The 19,668-nt window shown below is 44.9% G+C and overlaps 1 protein-coding gene and 1 long non-coding RNA gene across 5 annotated transcripts in view; one reads left to right on the top strand and one right to left on the bottom strand.

Moving 5' to 3' along the window:
* Positions 1–5,937: 5,937 nt before the first annotated feature.
* The window catches only part of CFAP91 (cilia and flagella associated protein 91), a 29,954-nt gene continuing 16,223 nt past the window's right edge, over positions 5,938–19,668 (bottom strand). For 3 of the 4 annotated variants that reach the window (XM_050332942.1, XM_050332946.1, XM_050332945.1), the window contains exons 12-18: positions 17,195–17,266; positions 15,567–15,713; positions 12,322–12,543; positions 10,965–11,113; positions 9,678–9,769; positions 6,265–6,530; positions 5,938–6,185 (exon numbers count right to left, since the gene is read on the bottom strand). In XM_050332942.1, the coding sequence (XP_050188899.1) occupies positions 6,283–6,530; positions 9,678–9,769; positions 10,965–11,113; positions 12,322–12,543; positions 15,567–15,713; positions 17,195–17,266 (930 nt within the window). In that variant the 3' untranslated portion in view covers positions 5,938–6,185; positions 6,265–6,282. The remainder of the gene's footprint in view (positions 6,186–6,264; positions 6,531–9,677; positions 9,770–10,964; positions 11,114–12,321; positions 12,544–15,566; positions 15,714–17,194; positions 17,267–19,668) is intronic. The other variant, XM_050332947.1, reaches the window with a different exon arrangement.
* On the top strand, positions 6,481–18,255 carry LOC126649109 (uncharacterized). Its single transcript, XR_007630971.1, has 3 exons — positions 6,481–6,546; positions 7,381–7,608; positions 18,236–18,255. It is a non-coding gene; the product is annotated as an uncharacterized LOC126649109 (long non-coding RNA).

Genomic DNA, 19,668 nt, shown 5'->3' with positions numbered 1-19,668 from the left:
TATTTCAGGGTGGTGTTCCTGGCAAGGGCCAGGGCTGCTCCCTCTCTGCTGGCTTTGCTAAAGCAGTTGTGCACAAAGGCTGCAGGGTCAGACCTGAGCTGCTGCCAAATTTGAGGTCTGTAGGAAAGGAGGTGTGTAAATATCAGTGCCTCACAGGGCACAGCAGGAAATCCAGGCTCCTGTCTGGGTGTGAGTGTCATACAATGCCAAGTCTTTGGAGCAGAGACCAGTCCCCCAAACAAACTCCTGCTGGTGCTCATCACAGGAGACAGCACACCTGAGTGTCTGGACTTTCGTGGCAAACACCTGCCTTTGGTCAATGCAAGGATGCAGCCCTGGATCTTGCTGCACACTCACCTAAGTCCTGATGTCCTGGAACAGATGTTTTCTTGGTGTGTCCTATTGCCCTCTGAGTATGCATGCAGTCAGTGGAGTTAAAGCCTTCTCTTCCAGGGATTGCCTGCTCTCTGCATCACCTGTCTCTGCTCACATACTCCAGAAGTAAGGCTGGGTCCTCCATGACAAGGTAAGTGGGGAATGAACAACCTCTTCCCGTGTGGAAGCTTCTAAGTGACTGCAGCACAGCAATGGTGACCAGGGTGCTCTGTCAGAGAGCTGCAGTGGGGCAGCCTACCCAAGTCCAGGGCAGGCTGCAGAGCCCCCCTGCTTGACACAGAGTGACAAAATGTGACCGTGGGCAAACAAACCCTTGTCCCCAGGCAGAGCTGCCTGGCAGAACACAAGCACCTGTACCAGCAGAGGAACCACGGGCCCTGTGTTACGGTGGTGTGGCCCTGGGAACCTAGAATGTAATGGATTGCTAAGCAGAGGGATGGAGGAGCTTGGATTGGATTTTGGTTGGTGGATTTTTTTCCCTAAGCAAAGTTTTCAGAAACTGGTGAACCCATGACCTAGAACAGGACTGTTCATTGTAACTTGCTGCTTGAAGTCCCTGTGCTTTACACCACCTCCAAGTGCTGAGCGGTCACGGGTCCAGACGCCTGCTGCTGACAGAGGAACATGTGGCAGGTCTTGCCAGGGGGAGGCTGGGGCTTCAGGGAGTGAGGTGGGGTCAGATGTGCGGTGGGAACAGCACGTGAGCTTGAGAGGAAGCAAGAGGTATTCACCCCTCTCTCACCAGCCCATCAGCTCCCTCATTACTGCCCTCTACAACTACCCGAAAGGAGGTTGTGGTGAGGTGGGGATCAGTCTCTTCTCCCAGGTAACAAGCAACAGCACAAGAGGAAATGATCTCAAGTTGCACCAGGGGAGGTTTAGATTAGGTATTAGGTAAAAAATTCTTCATGGAAGGGGTTGTCAAACCCCACAACAGGCTACCCAGGGAAGTGGTGGAGTCACCCACCATCCCTGGCAGTATTTAAAAGACATGTAGATGTGGCACCTGGGGACACAGTTTAGTGAGGGGCTTGGCAGTGCTGGGTTAATGGTTGCACTTGGGGAACCTAGAGGTCCTTTCCAACCTAAACAATTCTATGATTGTTTCCTATGGCATAACAGTAGCCATGCCCTCCTCCTCTTCCCTTTTGCAGCTCACTGCTGTAACCAAATCTTTTGCCAGGCCAGAGTGTTCAGAAGGAAGTTGGTGCTTACTGGCAAAACCCAGGTTGTTTGGGAGCATTTTTACTCCATGGAAGTTGTTTTGGATGCTGGTGTTTGTTAGCAGCCTTTGGAATACTGGGTGAATACTCCAGCTGCGGAGTCTTTGGACAATCTCAGTTACACCTCATTCCTCTTTTGAGACTTTTGTTTTATGGCACTAGGCCTAGGAACAGGTTGGTCAGTGGAAGCTGTTTCTGCTGGAGACAACAGATTTGGGGCCCACACAGTAATGAAAAATGGTTTGCATTTGGCTGGAGACAGAAAACTTACATTGGCAGGTGCAGAAAGGCTTTAACAGGTAAGGAACCAACATGGTGTTTTCAGGAGGCTTTACAGGGAAGGGCTGGCTATGACTGGCTCAGTAATAAACAAAAGGGAGATTCTTTCTTAGGATCAGTCCTGTGGCAACGGAAGGAGAGAGGAGCAAATGCAGCTTTTCAGTCTCCTGCAATGCTGGTGGGAGCAGCTGCTTTCCAAATGCTCGTGATGTCAAAGGGTGAGTGAGAGGCCGCTGGCCGAGAAGGGTATTTAGGAGAAGATGCAGTGCATTCTCAGTTCAGGGGCTACATAAGAGCACTGGTTAAATATTTCAGGCTTCTTTCTGCATCTGTATTCAGGGCACTGGTGCTGCTCACGCTCAGCGCTGACGTTGTCACCAGGAGCAGTAGCATCGAGTCCTTGCTGCGCAGCTGCCACTCGCTCACTGCAATTTGCATCGAGGTAGCGCCACATCCTTCCAGCCACTGCCCCACGGAAAAGGACCAACAGCCCCATGCCTGGCATTGACTGAGGAGCTCCAGGATGGGCAAGGAGTGCAGGTCACCACGGAAGTTCCCCACTGGGGGAAACTGGGTGCGACAAATCTCAGCCATCCGGGCTGTGCAAAGGGTCCAACCAGCTACAGACCAGCGGGCAGCCACAGCGGTGAGTGTTGGCAGGAGCAGTCACAGCTCTCAGGGCTGCTGGGGATGGTGTGCTGAGCCAGGCAACACATGTGGATGCAGGTAAGCAGCCCAGGAAGGACATGGGAACAGGACATCCTCTCTATGTGCTAGTGAAGCACTGGGATGTGGCGCATGGGAAGAGGCCAAGAGAAGTGGCCTGGACTCCAGCCATGAGAGGTGGGGTGACACAGTGTGTGGGGAAAAAAAGGAAAATCAAGGGGAATGAATTATATGATTGGAGCAGAGAGCCAGAGCTGCCTCTCCTCCACAGGTGTCAGCACAGCCCTTCCCATCGGCCCTCGGGGATTTTCTTTCTCATGCAAACAGTGTCTGCTGAGATGCTTTTCTTGCTAGTTCTACTAGTCCAGGGTGGATCCAGGAAGACTGAATTTACTAGTCCAGGTTTACACATTATGTCTAAGGGATTTGGCAGTTTTGACAGATGTTCAAACCAATTCCTGACTCTCTGGTGGGGTGGAGGGCAGGCATAGGAAACAACAGCACCTCTTCCAAGCCCAAGCCCAACTCAGGAGGGCATTGTGGTGAGGAGGCTGGTGGATGCCAGGAAGATACTGATTCACCAATCATAAAAACACAGGGAAAGCTGCAAAAACAGGATTATGGTGGAAACAGGGAGACAGGACTGGGAGGAGGGACGTAGTAGTAGTGCAATTGGACCTTGTTAAAAGCCTTGGGCATGTGAGAACCATACTTGCAGGATTGATCTCCCCTTCCCACCCCCAAAAAAGAATTTGTGTGAGGGCTGAATCGAGCCCAACGAAGTACCAGGCAGATCCTCTGTGCTTGTGAGACCAGGAACAGAGAGAACAGCAGTGCTCAGAAAGTGGCAGGAACTCATTTACCAGCACCGCGTCCAGGTCCATGGCAACTTTTGTGATGGTCATGTTGCTTTTAAGGGAGGCAGGAGAGGTGGGAGAGTGTGGGCTTGGTGTGGTTTTATATTGACAGAAATGCAGATACTGTGCATGTCCAGTGAGAAAGGTGTCCCAGCTTCCAGCTCTCCTACTGGAAGTCCTTTTTGCAGAACTGCAGTTGGCATGATAGGATTTCCTCCTTCCACACCACAAGAGCCATATCAGCAGGGAAGCCCTGAGACAATTTGCATTCATTCATTTGCTGCAAAGAGGCTGATTTTTCACCATTCTCACAGTGCAGTGACCCCAGAGGCCCGTTTGGTTCAGCCTGTCTCCCCTACCTGCCAGGAAGCAGAAGCCAGCAGAGCAGCACAGCCAGGCTCCCTTCCCATGGGCAGCTGGTGAAAGAAAAGCGGGACAAGCTGAGTTTTCCTTGTGTTTCCACTGTATTGGTGCAGCCCTGAAGGCATCTGCTGTGTTTGTTTCGGGTACGGGCTCCTCCCCAGGGTTGTTCTGTCTCCTGCTAGGAGAGGGAATGGTGCATTCTTATGCTGTTGATTTATGATCCCAATTCCCTCTCACTGTGCTCATTTTCTTTCTCAAAGTACATTCTGCAAAGCTTGAAAAAAAAACCCCACACATGACAATTGAAAGCAGTTCCTACAGGAGAGTTTCCTTCAGGAATCCTGCTGTGGCCTTCAGTTTACATGTTAAGCAATGTCATGTGGGAAAGATGGCTTTCCTCTGATGGTGTCCCTTAAATCATAACAGAAGCCAAGACATTTATAGCTCAGCCTGTGCACGGCGTCTGGAGTTCCCTGCCCCTTTGTTGTCATGCAGAGGGCTGCATCCCTACAGAACACCGGAGTGCTGAAACCTCCGTCCATTCCCACACCTGTTGGAACGCTTAACTTTTTTAAACTGTGTCAACTTGTACAATGAGCTACATGGAGAATGTTTATCTCAACAGATCACCTTCAGAAATACAGCAAATGCCTCAATGGATCGGTCTTCCTGTTCTACTGTTCTGCTGCATCAAGTTTTCCATGTCTCTCCTATTACACTGGATCTTGTGATTCATGTTATCCACCCCCCACCCCCTTTCAGCTAAGCTAAATTTGTCCAAGGTGGCCTGAGGCAACACAGCCGATCCCTGCACAGCTTCTCCTCCCACACTGTGGAGTGTTTCGTTCTATATTTTTGCATTTGGAACCTTCCCTTTTACTGACTCCCTATGTGTGCTATGAGAAGTGTCCCAAATCCATGGTCCCTAATGGGATGACCCTCACAGAGTCCTAACCAAAACTTATCACCCATCTTTGACACCTGCCAGAAGCTGCAATACTTACAGAGGTTGCCTGACCTCACCAGCCCCTTGGTGTCCCTGGTTCAGTGACTTGAAGACCAGCAATGGTTTGGTGCAGCTCTCAGTTTCCTCTCTCCAGCTGCTATTTACAGCCCAGTGTAATACAAGGGTATTCTCTCCCCTCCCTGTAATTCCTTTCCCTGTACCCTGCCCCAGCCCAATTCACAAAACAAAAACCTGATGCAAAATTTTTTCAGGAATGCACTAATGAGCCTGAGTTTTTGACCATCTGCTGGTTTGTGTTTTGTAGGAGCAGAACTATGGTCAGGATTAGCTGGAGCCCACCTGGACTCTACAGACCCAGCACAAGGATCCATCACTGAGAAATGATGGAAGCAGGGAGAGATGAGCCAGTTATCCCATTAGGAGTGAGGGCTAATATTGCTGTTTGTCGTGTAAGCTGTGGCCATCAATGAATAAGCATTTTGGGTGTGGTGCCTGCTCCTCCAAAACATGCATCTGACACTGGTATTGGTGCAAATGTACCTCTCAGGTGCTAAAGCCACAGACCTCAGGAATTTGGACAGGTGAGTGCTGAAGAGCTCAGCGAGCCCTGAGAGCTCTCTGACCAGATGCAGTGTGCCTGTCTGCAGCCTCCTGCTTCCTGACATCCTCAGCAGGAGCACCCCCATGCTTGCAAACACGGCAAAGCCAGCATCCTTTCTGTGTGGCCCCCTGGAGCTGAAAAGCCAGAGTGACTAACACTGTTCTAAGAAAAATAACATTCTCTCAAGATTGTTCTCCTTCGGGATGATAAAAAGCAAGAAGAGGTGAGTCCAAACAGTAATATTTCTGGAAAATACATCAGTCCCTCTATGCCCATGTCATTCAGCTATCACCTAGCCTTAACTGTTAGTGCCAGACGCTGCCTGCTGGGCAGGAACCACCCTGCTGAGGTCAAAGGCACTTTATGCAAAGACTAATTACGTGAAAAGATGATGCAAAATCTGACCGTTTTCATTCACCTCCAATGCTTCATTAATAGCAGTGCTAACGCAGGAAGCCACTCGGCCTTACACCACTAAGGAAATCAGTGGGACGTGCTTGACTGAGTATGGTCTCAACTCAGAATCTCCACTGATGGAGTATTTTCTCATTTAATGTTATTGATGCAAGGAAATACCATCAAAAGCCCAGGTGCAGATTTTTATTGGTCTGTGCTAGGAAAACAAACAAAGAGTGCTAACACTGCTTTCTCAGTCAAGCTTCTCTTAATAATCAGAAGAGGAAAATTAGCTAATGAAGTCCAAAGCAAGCTGGGGAGGGAGTGGAGGGAGCTGCCACACCAAAATGTATACAGAGTGGCTCCAGGACAACATTGCTGGCAGGCATCAGGAAGGACAGCCCAAGGGAGAGAGAGGATTTTCCATTCTGGGTGCTCTGAAAAAGTAGATACAATGTGCTTCCCTCTCTTTCACCATGCTCTGAGCTCAAATCACAGAGGGGAAGGGAAACTCACCTCATTCATATTCTATCTCTAGGAGGCTGTGGGATCCTTACTTTCTTTGCACAGAAGTTTATCTGGTTCACGTGCAACTGTGGCAGCTGCTCCTGGTCCAGCAGCTGTCCCACTTGGAGCAGTGCTGGCTGTCCCAGCAGGATGATCTCCCTCTATCCTGCTGGCAGATGTCTCCCGATGCAGCGCCGGATCAGCCAAAACCCCTTCTGTGCCCCCGTGGATGATCTGATGAGCAGCATAGATGTGTTTTCTTTGGGACTGCCTCACTGCACATAAAAAGAGGTAAGGTTTTTACTTGGAACTGTACAGCAAAGTGTTCTCTGCAGGGGAGAAGGGAGGCATAGTTTTAGCAATCCTGCAGCTGTGGAAAAGTCTATCTCAGGAAAAAAAAATCATGCCCCTCTAACTTTGGCTGAAAGTGTTCTACTGCCACCTAATAGCAGCAACCAACTTTGCATTTCCCTTTGAAGACTAGCCCCCACAGTGGGAAGCACGGCCCAAGTGTTTTCCTTTCCACCTTTGGGCACAACTGCCCAGGATATATTATGTGGCTTTAAAATAACTTCTCCTTCAGTGTCTGTTAATTGCAGCAGGCCTCTGCAAAACTCCAGCTGAAATCTGCCTTCTCCTGTGCTATGATTCAGCCTGCACTGAGAAACTGTTACTGAGTTCAAAGTAAGACTCGACACTAAGTCACCCACCTTATCATCTCCCCTCAGCTACTGCAGGATTGCAGGATTGGCCTTACTTTTTTCATCCAAAGTCGTTTATATGTATTTCTAAACTGCCTCCTGGGAAGTAATTACCCAAGTCTAAGCATTTACCCTACAGTTCTCTTCGTTGCTCTCCACTGTTGTTTGCTCCCTCTTTCTCTCTTTATTTCAATCATGGGGATTGAAATACTGCCTGCTTTTAGGGAGTGTGGGGAATGTCGCAGGAACAAGCTGTGCTTCTCATTGTTCACTTTCCTGTGAAAGTCCAAGACTTGCTTTGGTCTGTTGTAAAGCTGAGCTGTACTTTAACTGTGAATCTGAAGCACTGGTGTCCTGCATGTTGTCCCTATCTCAGTCACTACATGTTACTAACCCACCCTGTTTATGTTTCTCCATCTCTCAGGTCCATTTTGTCAACAATGAATGCAATTGGATCTCACTTGCATTTGAACAGCTGACCTTCAGCAGCCAGCTCTCAATTCCCAGGAGAGGTTTCTCTACCCAAGGCATTTTGGCTTGAACCTTGTTTGCATGAACTGCATCAGCTATACTGGCAATACCTCCTGGTATTGCTGCAGTCCCTTCCTCTATCCACAGTGAATTCCATCCAAAAGAAAACAGGCTCAAACTGGTGAGTTTGTCCCTTTCAAAGCAAGTTTTTTCATATTACCAGAGCGACTGCTGCTTTCAGTGAGGCAGGGTTCAGAAGAGAGGTGTAGAGAAGTATAAGGATGAGCCAATATTGGATAATCTCTGCTTTCATGCATCAAAATGTGACAAAAAGAGGAGAAAAAAAAAAACCTTAACAAGTAGATAATGGCAAAATAGAGATATTTAAGGGAAAGCTAAAGTGTAGGCAAAGACTGAAATTGCAGGCCCTCAAATCTTTGTTCTAAAAATGGATTTGCTCTTTTGACAGCCCAGACAACTGTGCTCTCAGATCGCTTCCTGATAGTTTCAAGGAAGGTGAATGCTCAACTATGGGCCAGGTTGCTAAAACAGCTTCCTAATAAATAATTTGGCTCACTACAGGGAAAGCTTTAAAAGCCACCACAGAAATGCAATATACTAATGTGCCTACAAGACCTAATGCCATTCTTTGATATTATTTCCTCTGTATTTACAAGGAACAGTTAATGACTCTGCTTCCCTGAAAGTATCCCTGTGCAGGAGGTTTAAGCAGGGTGTGTTCATCAGAGTGTACATCTGATAGAATTCAATTGTCTCTTGAGGGTGTGGAGTGCCCTCCACCCCATGCAACAATAGCAGGAGAGAGTATGAGCCAGGTGTCTTCCTGATATGTGATTTCTACTGTCAGAAGAATATTGTGACAAATTTCACGTGATCACATTTAAAGGAACCCTTGTGCTTTATCACCTATTGCTCTATTCCACCAGAATCCACTTTATTTTTGTCCGGGTCTAGCTCTGCTTTCTTGGCAAATCCACTGTAGCTCTCATAGATTTTGAAGATTCTTTTTGCGTGTTGCTTGGGAGTGCTTCTGAGGTGCTTTGTTCATTAACTGCTGTTGCATTTAAGCTCAGTATGAATTTTGTTCCTTGATGTATGTCTTCTGTGTGTCCAGAATCCTAGGCCATCTCCAGGTCTTCTTTCTGTTCTCCTTTCTGAGACAGACTAACCTGTGTGTGTTAGTGCCTCAGCTGCAGGCTTCACTGACTAACATTACATCACCTGCTTCGGAAGGCTGGCAGAAGCAGTGCTAGAGAGAAGGGAGCTGATTTAAGCTTATGCAGAATTGCTGAACAGGTACTGTTGCTGAGGCAATCACACAGACTAGGCAGAAGAAAGTCTGCACAATTCAGATGCCACAAAATGTGTATCGGGGGGTTGTGTTTTCATTCACAAAGCAACAAAAAAGGCAGTGAAGTAAGTGCCTTTGTTCTCAAGTCAGAGAAGTGCACTGCGGCAAGGACCACGTCAGGCTCTATTGTGATACCATTGCTTTCCTTAGGTCAGATCCACTTTCCATGGGTGACTGGTTTAGTCACGGCCTTCTGAGTGTGCTGGTCAGTGGAAACGTCCCAGTTAAGATTTATTCATTATAATTAACTACTGTAAGACATGGGTTGGAAGCATCCTTTATAACTGCAAGATTATCTACTTACCGACCCTAAAACTTTATCTTTGCTTCTAGCTCTCAACCAACTGGGGAGGAGGGGGAATCACAGGAGTATATAACTCCTATTATAGTGTATAACCCCCCTTCTACATATGGCATATGTTTGAGTATCTCTTGTTAAAGATGTCCACAGTTTTCAGAAATTGCCATATAATAGACAGTTCACAGTTGTGCTACTTAAAGACATCTTCCAGGCGGTTTTTTTTGAAGGTGCAATGGCCTGCTTCTTTTCATGCAGTTTTATTGCTGCAGATACATCAAATTTATCACAGAATAATAGGTGGGAAGGGATCTCAGTGATCGTCTGTCCCAAACTTTCTTGGCAAAAGCACAGTCCAGATCTTATAGACGGCTTGAAATCTGGTCACCACTTAAAAAGACTAAAGTTTGTGAGAAATTGATGAAAAAAGTGTCAAAGGGCTTAACTTTCCACCTGCATATGGAAAAATGGAATCTCAGAGACCTGAGACAACTCTTGGCACTGCATCTTTCCTTGCACAGAGCTAGAATGAGGAGAGTGAACCAGTTCACAAAGAGAATAAAGCTACTGGACTCCTTACCTCTTTCTCTCATAGCGCTTTTCTCAGCTTCTGGAATCAGGAAATCATAAACCAGCTCTGCTACAATCTCTTCGGACTGCAGGCGAGTTCGACTACACAACAGATGCACAATGGTATTAGAATTTTCTCTCCAGATCACCTCTGCAAACACAAGACTCCCTTGAAAACATTCTCACTATTTCCAAGGGAGTGCATTGTCCTGGCAGTAATTGTCAGCTGGGTCTCTCTTTATCCTACAAATAGGTGACAGTTTGACTATTCCCCTTTATGCTGCACTGCCAGTGTTTTCAATACTGCACTGGAAAGCAGGAAGAGGATCACCCTAGACTTCCTATCCCCAAAGATATCTAGGCGCTCCACTTTCACTGATGACAAACAAAGTTAGGCACACAGATATCTCTGAACATTTGCATCTTTGTCAGTTTAGTCTTTGCCCTATTGCTGAGTTTGCTAAATTCTTCCCTTTTGTGACTCTGCACTTGGCTGGTCCCCATGCTCTTTTCCATGCCAGTGTGTGGTGGGTTCCCAGTTGGCCCAGGGGCTGCATGCATTATCTACGCTTCATTCTCCCCAAGGATTCCAACATTCTGGTTGTATTCATCTAGATACAAAATACACAGCTGCTGTACCGTAGGAGAGTCACTGTCATTGGGATTTTTATGGCTCAATTCCAAAAAAAGAGCATAGAAACTGAACTGGAGATTTGGCAAGTCCTAAAAAGTATTCACTGCCCCAGCCAAACACAAGACTGTGGTGTTCTCAACAACTTACTTTACTCAAAGTGCCTTGTCAGGCAGCCATCAATATGACTGACCTCCATGGAAATTGGCAGTTTCTTAAAGAACAGCCACCCCAGAATGAAAGGCTGTTGTATAGCTGTATCTTTTAGCATCTCTTTCAAATGGATTTTCTGTCGTAGTATAAATAAAGGAAAAGATCGCCATGAATGGGTATTGCTTTAGGCAGTTCCCAGATTCACTTAAAGCTCAGTCACAGCCTCCCATTGGCATGGAGAAATCTAAAAAGGGTGATTCACAGATTGCACAAGCGATTTGCAAGGGGAATCTGGCACATGCTGTATGGAAGTGAAGCTTTGATGGATTTAGATGTGTGTACCAGGTAGTAACAGTGTGGTTCCTGTACAGCAGCCACAGTAATGAAGCGTGCACGAACAGCACTGCTCTGCCCTTCCCATGTCTTGGATGATACACAGAACCACAGATGCAGATGGTCAGGCAGTCTCTAAACTGCTGTGAAGAGCCTCTAACGTGCCATTTAATAACATACCGACTTTCCAGCTCATAAGCAATGTCATTGATTTCTACAGCCCTTCTCTGAACCTCCTCCCTGGCTTGTTCTTCAGCTGCCCTCTCCATGCTGCTCAGGATAATGTCTTCCAAGTAGGTGTCAATGGTTCTGTGCTGCACCTTCACCACCTGGAAGAAAACACCAAAATATTGTTCCACTGCCTATTGCTGTGCCAGGAGCATAGTGAAAGAAGACTTCCAGAGAAGCACAAATAATAGACTTTAACAAGACTTAATTTCAGGCAGACCAACCTGGGATTTATTTTCAGAGATGCTTTCTGTAAAGATTTATTTTCTAGTAATGTTTTCTGAGAACTAATAGAACAGAAACAAGTGCAGGAAAGAACGAGAGGTGGAAGAAAAACTTATCTGCAGCAGGTTAGTTCTGTGAATGCAATGGCAGTTGTTTCCTCAGTTCTCACAGTCCCCTGAGCAACAATTGCCAAATAATAATCATTGGTATTGACTTCAGTAAATTAATCAGTTTTCATTGAAGCTGGAATGGAAGGAAAGGGTTCCATCAAACCAGTCAAAAACCAAGATAGAATTATTGTTTTCCTTATGAGAGTTGTAGAGCAGAGATTCTAGATATGGATGTTTTCCTTCTGCTAGTCTGAAGGGCATAAGCTTATGGCACTTTGACCCTACCTGCTTCCCACTCAGAAACAGAGAAAAGATAAGAGGAGAAGCTAAAATTAAAAGAAAAATAAACATGATGCCAGACTCTTTTGGTATTAACCACCTCCCACGAAGTTTGAAAATTATTGGTTTAGTCAATTAGACTCCCACTCATGCCTTTCAACCAGGAGAAATATGCTCTATGCAGTCAAGAGCTAGGGAATAGGATTATAGAAGAGTTATGGAATATGGTAATTCAGTACTTTTTTTCTAGATTTCAAGCTTATGCTATCCATTATCATTACTTCAAACTCATTATTTGCAGTCCATTTGGTGGGGTGTTGCAAAATCTTTCCAAACCTTTGCTTAAAGGCATCCTTCCTGGGAAAGCACCTAATAGTTCTGCTGGGCAGATCAAGTGCTGACAAAACATTATTTCTAAAGATGATCTAGGTACATATGTTCTCCACAGGTGTTTGTTGTAGAAATTTAGAAACTACATCCATTCATGACATGTCTAACAGGACTGTCTATAGCAGTACTCAGATCATCCTTTAATGGGTGTGACTCTTTAGGAAGGAATCACCCTCTCTTCACTAAGCCTTTAAAACTGGCCATCACCAAAGTCGGAGCTGAAGCAGCTCCCATCCATCTGGACCTCCTCACAAGGAGGCAGCTCCCACAAACTGCCCACAGTCCCACCAGTCTCCCTCACTTGCCTGTCTGAAAATCTCATCTTCCTCCTGACGCCGCCTCTCTTCCACCTGACGACGTCCGCTCTCCTCTGCTTCCCGCATCCGCCTCTGCCTCTCAGCCAGCATGACCATAGCATGGATCTTCCGTTCTTGTTGCAGCCTCACCAGCTCTTTGGACAGAAAATCAAGTATGTTTGCCAGTGTCCTTCCTTCTATCGTGGCCAAGTCCTTTTCCATTGATGACAGCTTTTAAGAGAAGAATGCAAAGAATTGTGTTAAGACTCCCGGGAGCATTGTACCAAGTCTCGGGACTACCACAGGCATGTGAAGCAGCTCTGCAGCACCCACTCAGACCAGCCACAGGACAACCCTAGGAGTTTGGCATTCTTCATGTTTTACACGTGCTGGCTGGTTTCTGCACAATGCAATGTTCCTGTGTATAGGCTCTGATGGCACAAAGAGGCTGAAAGATGGCAAAACCAGCTAGGGCAGGAACAGCCCTGATACTGTCACACTAGGACAAGCAGCCCCTACGCTTGGGTGGGTGAGAGGAGATAAAGCAGTAGACATGCTGTATTCCAGATGTTATGAACCACTTTTGTGGCTGTGAGTATGGCCAGAATAGTTGCTGAGGTGACCTGCTTGTTACTGGGGAACGCTCCACTGCCCAGACCAAGAGAGGGGAGGGAAACAAGTGACAATGAAATACTTCAGCTGCATACCCTCCATCTTTCTGTCCTAAGCTTACTCAGACCAGAACAGAAAAACAGGATCAAAAGTTGTAAATGAAGCTTCTTTCTACCATGCAGAAAGCAAACCCCAATCTTTATGAGTAAAAGCTTGAGTAGAGTTTCAGGAAAATTGAACTGTGTATCCTCTCCTAAGGATATAAAATGTTACAGTTCAAAGCCCCCTCATTGAAATGATACATCTTTGGCTGGACATTATGATGCAACAAAAGTAATTCAACTGGCTGGGATAATAAAGCAACCATGAGTCCCTACAGCTTTAGGTACTGCGTTGTTACCTAAAACTGTACAAGGTTCTAGCTGCTATGAAATTCCAATTGACAGTAATTATATTAAGCTTGCAGAAGTGCAAATGAGACCTCAAAATTACATGGAATGGAAAATCAGAAAGCCTGTGACAGAGCTGAGACTAGATTCCAGGTGTTCAGCATTGCTGTGCCATTCACTCCTTGTTCCAAGCACATCCTGTTTTATGGGTATATGTGATTGCACTTCAGAAAGGGATAAGATCTAGGGTACATTCATTATCTCCAATATGGACTATGAAGCCACAGCCCTTGGCAAGAGGGAATGTCTGGAACTGGCTGGGATGCTGTGTTTCTGTTGGAATAAACAGGCAATTACAGAATAGACCTAAACAGAAAGCTCAAAACGGAGATGAAATATCCCAAACAAACAATAATAAATCAACCTTCTTCTACTGCTGTGCCATTTGCTTATGCAGTGTTTCAAAGGAAGTGGGATTGCCAGTGTTGTACACATGTAGAAGAGACAGCACTCAGCCCATGGATGTTCCAGATGGGAGATGGCAATGCAGCAACTGCACCACCCCACAGGGAGGGATAACATAGAACTAATGTGCTCCTTCCTCTCTGTGGCTGTGTCTAAACCTGGTGTGAAATGGAGGAAAACAACTAAGGAACGTTCTTAGACTTTTGTTATATACAAGTTGGAAAATTTTAACTCCTCATCTTTGACCATTTTATCTGGAGTTTCCATCCTCTTTCTGCAGGAAGCATTTCTTTTTATACTGGAAAGGTCAAAAACCTGTAAAAAACTGTGACCAAAACCTATAGAACTGCGAGTCATCAGTGACTTTCTAAAATAGCCACACACATAGAAAACTTCTGCACTTGCATTTCAGAGAGTTTTAAAGTTCTGAATGTTTGAAGACCTAAGCCCTGGTCTATGTGCCTTCAGAGAAATAGTCAAAATAAAAAAGTGAGAGTAGAGGAGGTCGATACCAGCAGAGGGGGATAGTGGCTCTTCCTAAAGGAAATTCTGAATTTAGAGGTCAATATCTTTATCATTTGCTCTCTCTCCCTCTCTGTGAATGTCATGGTGTCTAAACTGCTCTCTCCCTCACTCTCACCTGGGCCTTCAGTAGAATAGGAGCACTGTAAGTTTCTAATACCTAGAGCTTTTACTTTTCTCTTAATTCCTCAGGAGAAAAATTCAGTCTTCCTGCATTTGACACCTGGGCTCCCAGTACATGAGGAGCAAGTGGAAATGCTAAACAGTAAAACACTGGCTCAATTTTTACTGAGATCTGAAGGGAAATTTTGTTGCTTCCCACCCAGCAGGAAGCAGTGGACTGGCTTCACCTCCACCAGGTCAACTAGCAGTGCAAGCAATTATCATAATATGGAAGCTGCAGGATTGCCTCACAGCTAGTCACTGAAAAATACAGAAGACTAGTAAAACTTGCAGGAATGTGAGAGATACTGTATATCTGAGATGCAGTGAACTCTGTATGAAATCTCTTTGTGATCCATTCCAGACCAACATCTGCCATTTTATTCACTTTGCCCTGGAAGGTTGTGGCCTGCAAGGAAATAGGATGGGAATTCACATCCCTGTCTCTCACTAGATCCTTGGTAGAGGATGGAACCCAAAATTTCTCTGCTCTGCATAACAGTGGCAGGTACAACAATGTGACACCATTGCTGAGGTTCTAGAAGTCTTGAGCCCAGCAGGATTTACAAAGTAAGTCGGCTTTGGCTTCCTTTGTGATGTTTTATGCCTGAGGAGTAGCCTGAGAGGATGTCAAGCTAGAAAAGGATCAGAGATGACAGAGCAGTAACAAACACTCAGTAAGACATCTGCCAGATGTGAGTGACAAGCATGTATTGTGATGGCAAGTTGCAGTACCAGTCAAATGGATTGAAATGTGGAAAAACTGAGGTTCGTCTGACAATGCAGTTTGTTCAAAGCCCTGTAAATGTAAATAATTGCTCTGTCTGCAAACAAAGCAACCACAGCCCGCATAGCAGCTGTGGTCAGGGTGCCTCAGTCTGGTTCTGAGATTCCCCAGAGCAGCGAGAGAGCAGTTTTAGCCCCTCAGGCACTCAATGCTTGGCCTGTGCTGGGAGAGCATTATTGTTATTGGGGTGCCTTCTGTGCTGGGGATAATAGAAAACATACAGAAATTAAATGCGAGAGTGTTGGTGGTACTGTAAAAAACAGAGTGCTCGGTCAAGACAGAGTTGTGAATCAACCTTCCCATGTATACAGGCAAACCTTGTGCATTTGTGACTCATGCTGTTGCTGCAGAGCCAGGATCCTTTGCTCCTCTGCCTTCAAGAGCAGCTGCCCATCCTCCTGGAGTGCGTGAGTGGTGCGCAGCTCTTGGATCAGATCCAGTCGCTTCTTCTTCCCTTCAAACATCTTTAAAATAAAGGTAAACAAGTGAGCATATTAAATGGAGAATATATATCAACATGTTTTGCCAGAAGAGCAAAAAAAAAAACCCTTTTTCTCTAAGTTGCAAGGTCAGCTGTTTCCAAGACCTAGTTCTCTTTGTGGCTGCATTTAGGCAAACACTACAGCTGTCAAGTAAATCTTGCCTAAACCCTCCTGCATGGATGAAAGCTGAGACCTTGTGCTGTGGAATATAGATAATCCCTTACTACTTTTATTTGTTTGTTTGTTTGTTTATTGTTCTCTTTGGCCTTCCCCAGAAATCAAACCACTGGAATGTGGAACACCACCACCAATGTCAAGTGAAAAGGGCAATAGCCTTCTGGATACTCTGTTGTATCAGCCTCAATGTCAAAACTTCACTGTGTTTCAACATCTACTATTCTCCGACCTTCCTTTTGACGGAGTCCAGCAACAGCTCATAGCAATAAATTGGTGGGGAGGTTTCTGTTATGGGGTTATGTGGCCCAGTCCTCCCTGACAGAGTCTTATTTCCAGTCCCCTTCTCTTCCAACAGCAACAAAAGATCACTCAACCCTGCTCACATCATTCTCCAACTGAGTCATATATTTCTGATCCAGGAGTAGCTGGAAGGAGATTCCTAAAATGATGGAGCATTTCATACTGTGAAAGTCAACAGTCCTTCAGTGGCATCAAACTCCTTCTCACAGATAAACACAGAACTGGAGAGGACTTGGGAAGTCTATATTCCACCTCAGGCCACTTTCACAATATTGCATTGTTTGCTAAAGCTCAGGTCAGCATCCCACATGGGAACGCTTCACAAACGTTAAATAATGACTACAAGAGAGAATATCAGTTATACTCCCTCCATGCATGGAAACAAACCTTCTGGACCGGTCTGATCAAAAGTGATAGACTTGCTTAATATAAAGCCCACAAGGCATGGCTACCCAATTTTTACTTAGATTCTGTTCTGCACCACTGAAATCAGAAAGAAGGGTCCTGCACTTGCTGGAAATCACAGCGGTATCCTTCAGTTCCTCCTCATCTGTGCTTCAGCTCACCACCACAGGAAACTGTAAAGTTGGTATGAAATACAAGCTGCCCTGCTGGGATGTGGGAGGTTTCTTGTGCCTGGGATCTTGGCATAATCACGGCAAAATGTGCTCACGGTCCAGATCTAGTCTAGAATTTGTCATTTGAGTAATTCTGCTATGAAGTATCTAAATAAACAGCTGAGTGCAGGGAATGGCAAGAACAGGGGGACATTCACAGACGTGTAGGAACCTAGAAGTTCCTGCAAGAAATTTGGGCTGGAGAGCAAAGACTTCAGCCTTGAAGGACTCCCAGATAACACAAAGGAGGATATGCTGCAGAAGTCTCATTACCCCTGATCAGTGCTGTGAAAGAAAGGTTGCAAACACCCTTTCAGTCATTCCCACCATCATTCCAAAGACAGACATAAACAAAGAGACACAGAATACCATGTTCTGAATAGCCCTGCCTCGGAGCAACTTCTGCAGACAGATCACTGCCAGTTCTCTTTCCTCTTCCTCCTGCCAAAACACAAGAAATATCCACACAGTAATTAATTATGTCTTTGGAGACTGAGATTTCTGTAGATTATCCATCTAAGTATTCAATAGTCTAACTCATATCCTGCCTTTTCTTGGTTGTTTCTGAACACCATTCTTCTAATTTCTAGGGAAAGGAAGGTGAGTCAGAATAACAAGTACTTCCATGTTTTTCAAGGGATGGGAAAGAAAAACCATATAATTATTCTATTTTAGATTTTAAAGGGTCTTTAGAGATGAGAACCTAGTGGTAAGGAGATGCTGATGGAGAAAATTACTGTATGCATTAGAAGTACTATTTATAGCTGGACTGAATCTGAGTTTGTAAAATGAGCACCAGCTACATTAATTTAACAGGTCAAGACACTGAGGGGATAGAATTAGTACTGAAGGAGGTCCAAGAGAGCTGTTAACCATAAATAAAGGGATTAAATTAAAAGGAAACATATACAATTTTTCTTCTGATGCTTGTTCCAGTGGTGACCTTTATCAGAGTAAATCAGTAAATTTAAAACTCAGAAAGTGATAGTTTGAAAGTAAAATTACCTACATTCTATTGTGATTTGTCTCTTTGAGAACTTTACTGGCCTAGCATTGTGTGATTGATACCAACTCGGAAGGATGATGGAGCATAGTAGAACAGAGAACATGACAACAGGAGAAAAAAAAGCTTTTTTTAAATAGAGGAAGTAGAGGAAGCACAGATGGCAGCATTCTTTCTAGATGAGAGGTCTTCTAGTCTGGAGCTGACAGTAGTAGAAGCAAAAAGTCCATTGGGTGCCTGGGGAAGATAAAAAGAAATCTAAAAACTGGAAGTAAGGTTTTTTCTAATAAAGAACCTATAAGGTCTGCATTGAAATGTGGTATTTAAGAAGTGCCGGATAAACAGGGAAGAGTGTGGGATGAGAGAAGTTGTGTGGGCTTGAATCTCAGTTATCTGGTTTTTCTTAGGTGTTGAAGACTGAGTTTTCCAAATGCAAAAGAAAGCATTCCTGCCTTTCCACACCAGTATGCAGGAGAAGCAAAGCAGAACTAGCCAAAGGACTGCCTTAAGATTTGGTATGTTCTTTTTCTCTGGAAAGAAGGGATAACTTTCCAGTCCTAGAGAGGTAAACTGTACCACATCACTTGGCTACAAGTGTGAAACCCCTTCAGGACAGAGTTTTGGAAATGGTGATGGCACCTATACTGGTAAGCCAAACTGTTTGGTCTGATTTAAACTAAGATTTGGTTTAAAATTTTAAGAAGCATTTTTCTGTACTTCTGTTGTTCAGTGCTGCAAATGATGCCTTAGCAAGTGTAATCATCAGCTTGTCCATCTGCCTGATATACACCAGCAGGAAAGAATGAAGGGGGATGAAAATCCTATCATACCCTGCAGAGAAAAAAGAAAAAAAATAAGGATATAGAAGGATCTAGGAGATGGCTGCAAATTAGAGGGGACTGGAAGAAAGTCATAAACTAATGAAGGAATTCAGAGGTGCTCTGTGAGCTTGTGGTTGCTAGTAAGTCCATTAGAAAGGACTGGGGGAGGGAAGCTGAGGAGGCCTGCAGCAGTGCCTCAACTGTCTCCACTTGTTTTTATATCCCTTGTGGTCCACATCACCCGACTGTCACTCTGCCAGTTTCTTTTTGAGACACTCAACTCCAGTGGGAAGCACTTAGCAGTTGTTACTCGTATATGTGTAAGGCAGGAAGAGAAGCATTAAGAGCAGGGAAGATTCTTGCTTTCGGTGCTCCTCACAGCTATCTGGTAAGAGAAACCTCACTTGGATTCAGCAAGGCAGGAGATGTTAGTGCTGCTCTTCAGTGGCTCAAGTGACCTGATTTTATAGGCAGAGCTTCACTGGAGAGCTCCATATTTAATGAGTTCACACGTAACGATACTTGAAAATAAACCAAATGTTGGCAGAATCAACGTAGGTGGAATTAGATTGTATTGGACTTCTTAAAGAAACCCCACCATAATCTGTAAACATGCTCAAGAATGACTAAAACTGGGAGATGAATTTTTCTGATTTCTTTCCGTGTTACATCAAAGTACTTAAAAATCTGCTAAACTGGTAAACCTAAATAGTGCAAGTCCACCACTGCAATACAATATCTCATACCTAGGAGTTGGTAAAGCTGTAGAAAGCTCTTCCCAAGGAGATAAGAGATTCTTGTTTCAGTCTTTATAAAATAGACTGTTTAAAACACAAAATATCATACTGCACAAAGGAAGACAGCAGCATGAATAACCTAATAAGACTTTATCTCACTTTTGTGGTTGTGTGACTCTCTTAAATTCAAAGTTCAAATGGTAATTGTGTCTGATTCTTAGTACATCATGAAAATGGTGTTAATAAGAAGACAAAGCAACACAGTGGGGCAACCACCTCTTA

The sequence above is a fragment of the Myiozetetes cayanensis genome, unplaced genomic scaffold (assembly GCF_022539395.1).
Source record: "Myiozetetes cayanensis isolate MyiCay16 unplaced genomic scaffold, myiCay2020 scf5-8, whole genome shotgun sequence".
NCBI classification, from domain to species: domain Eukaryota; kingdom Metazoa; phylum Chordata; class Aves; order Passeriformes; family Tyrannidae; genus Myiozetetes; species Myiozetetes cayanensis.
This window is presented reverse-complemented; position numbering and strand designations above follow the sequence as displayed.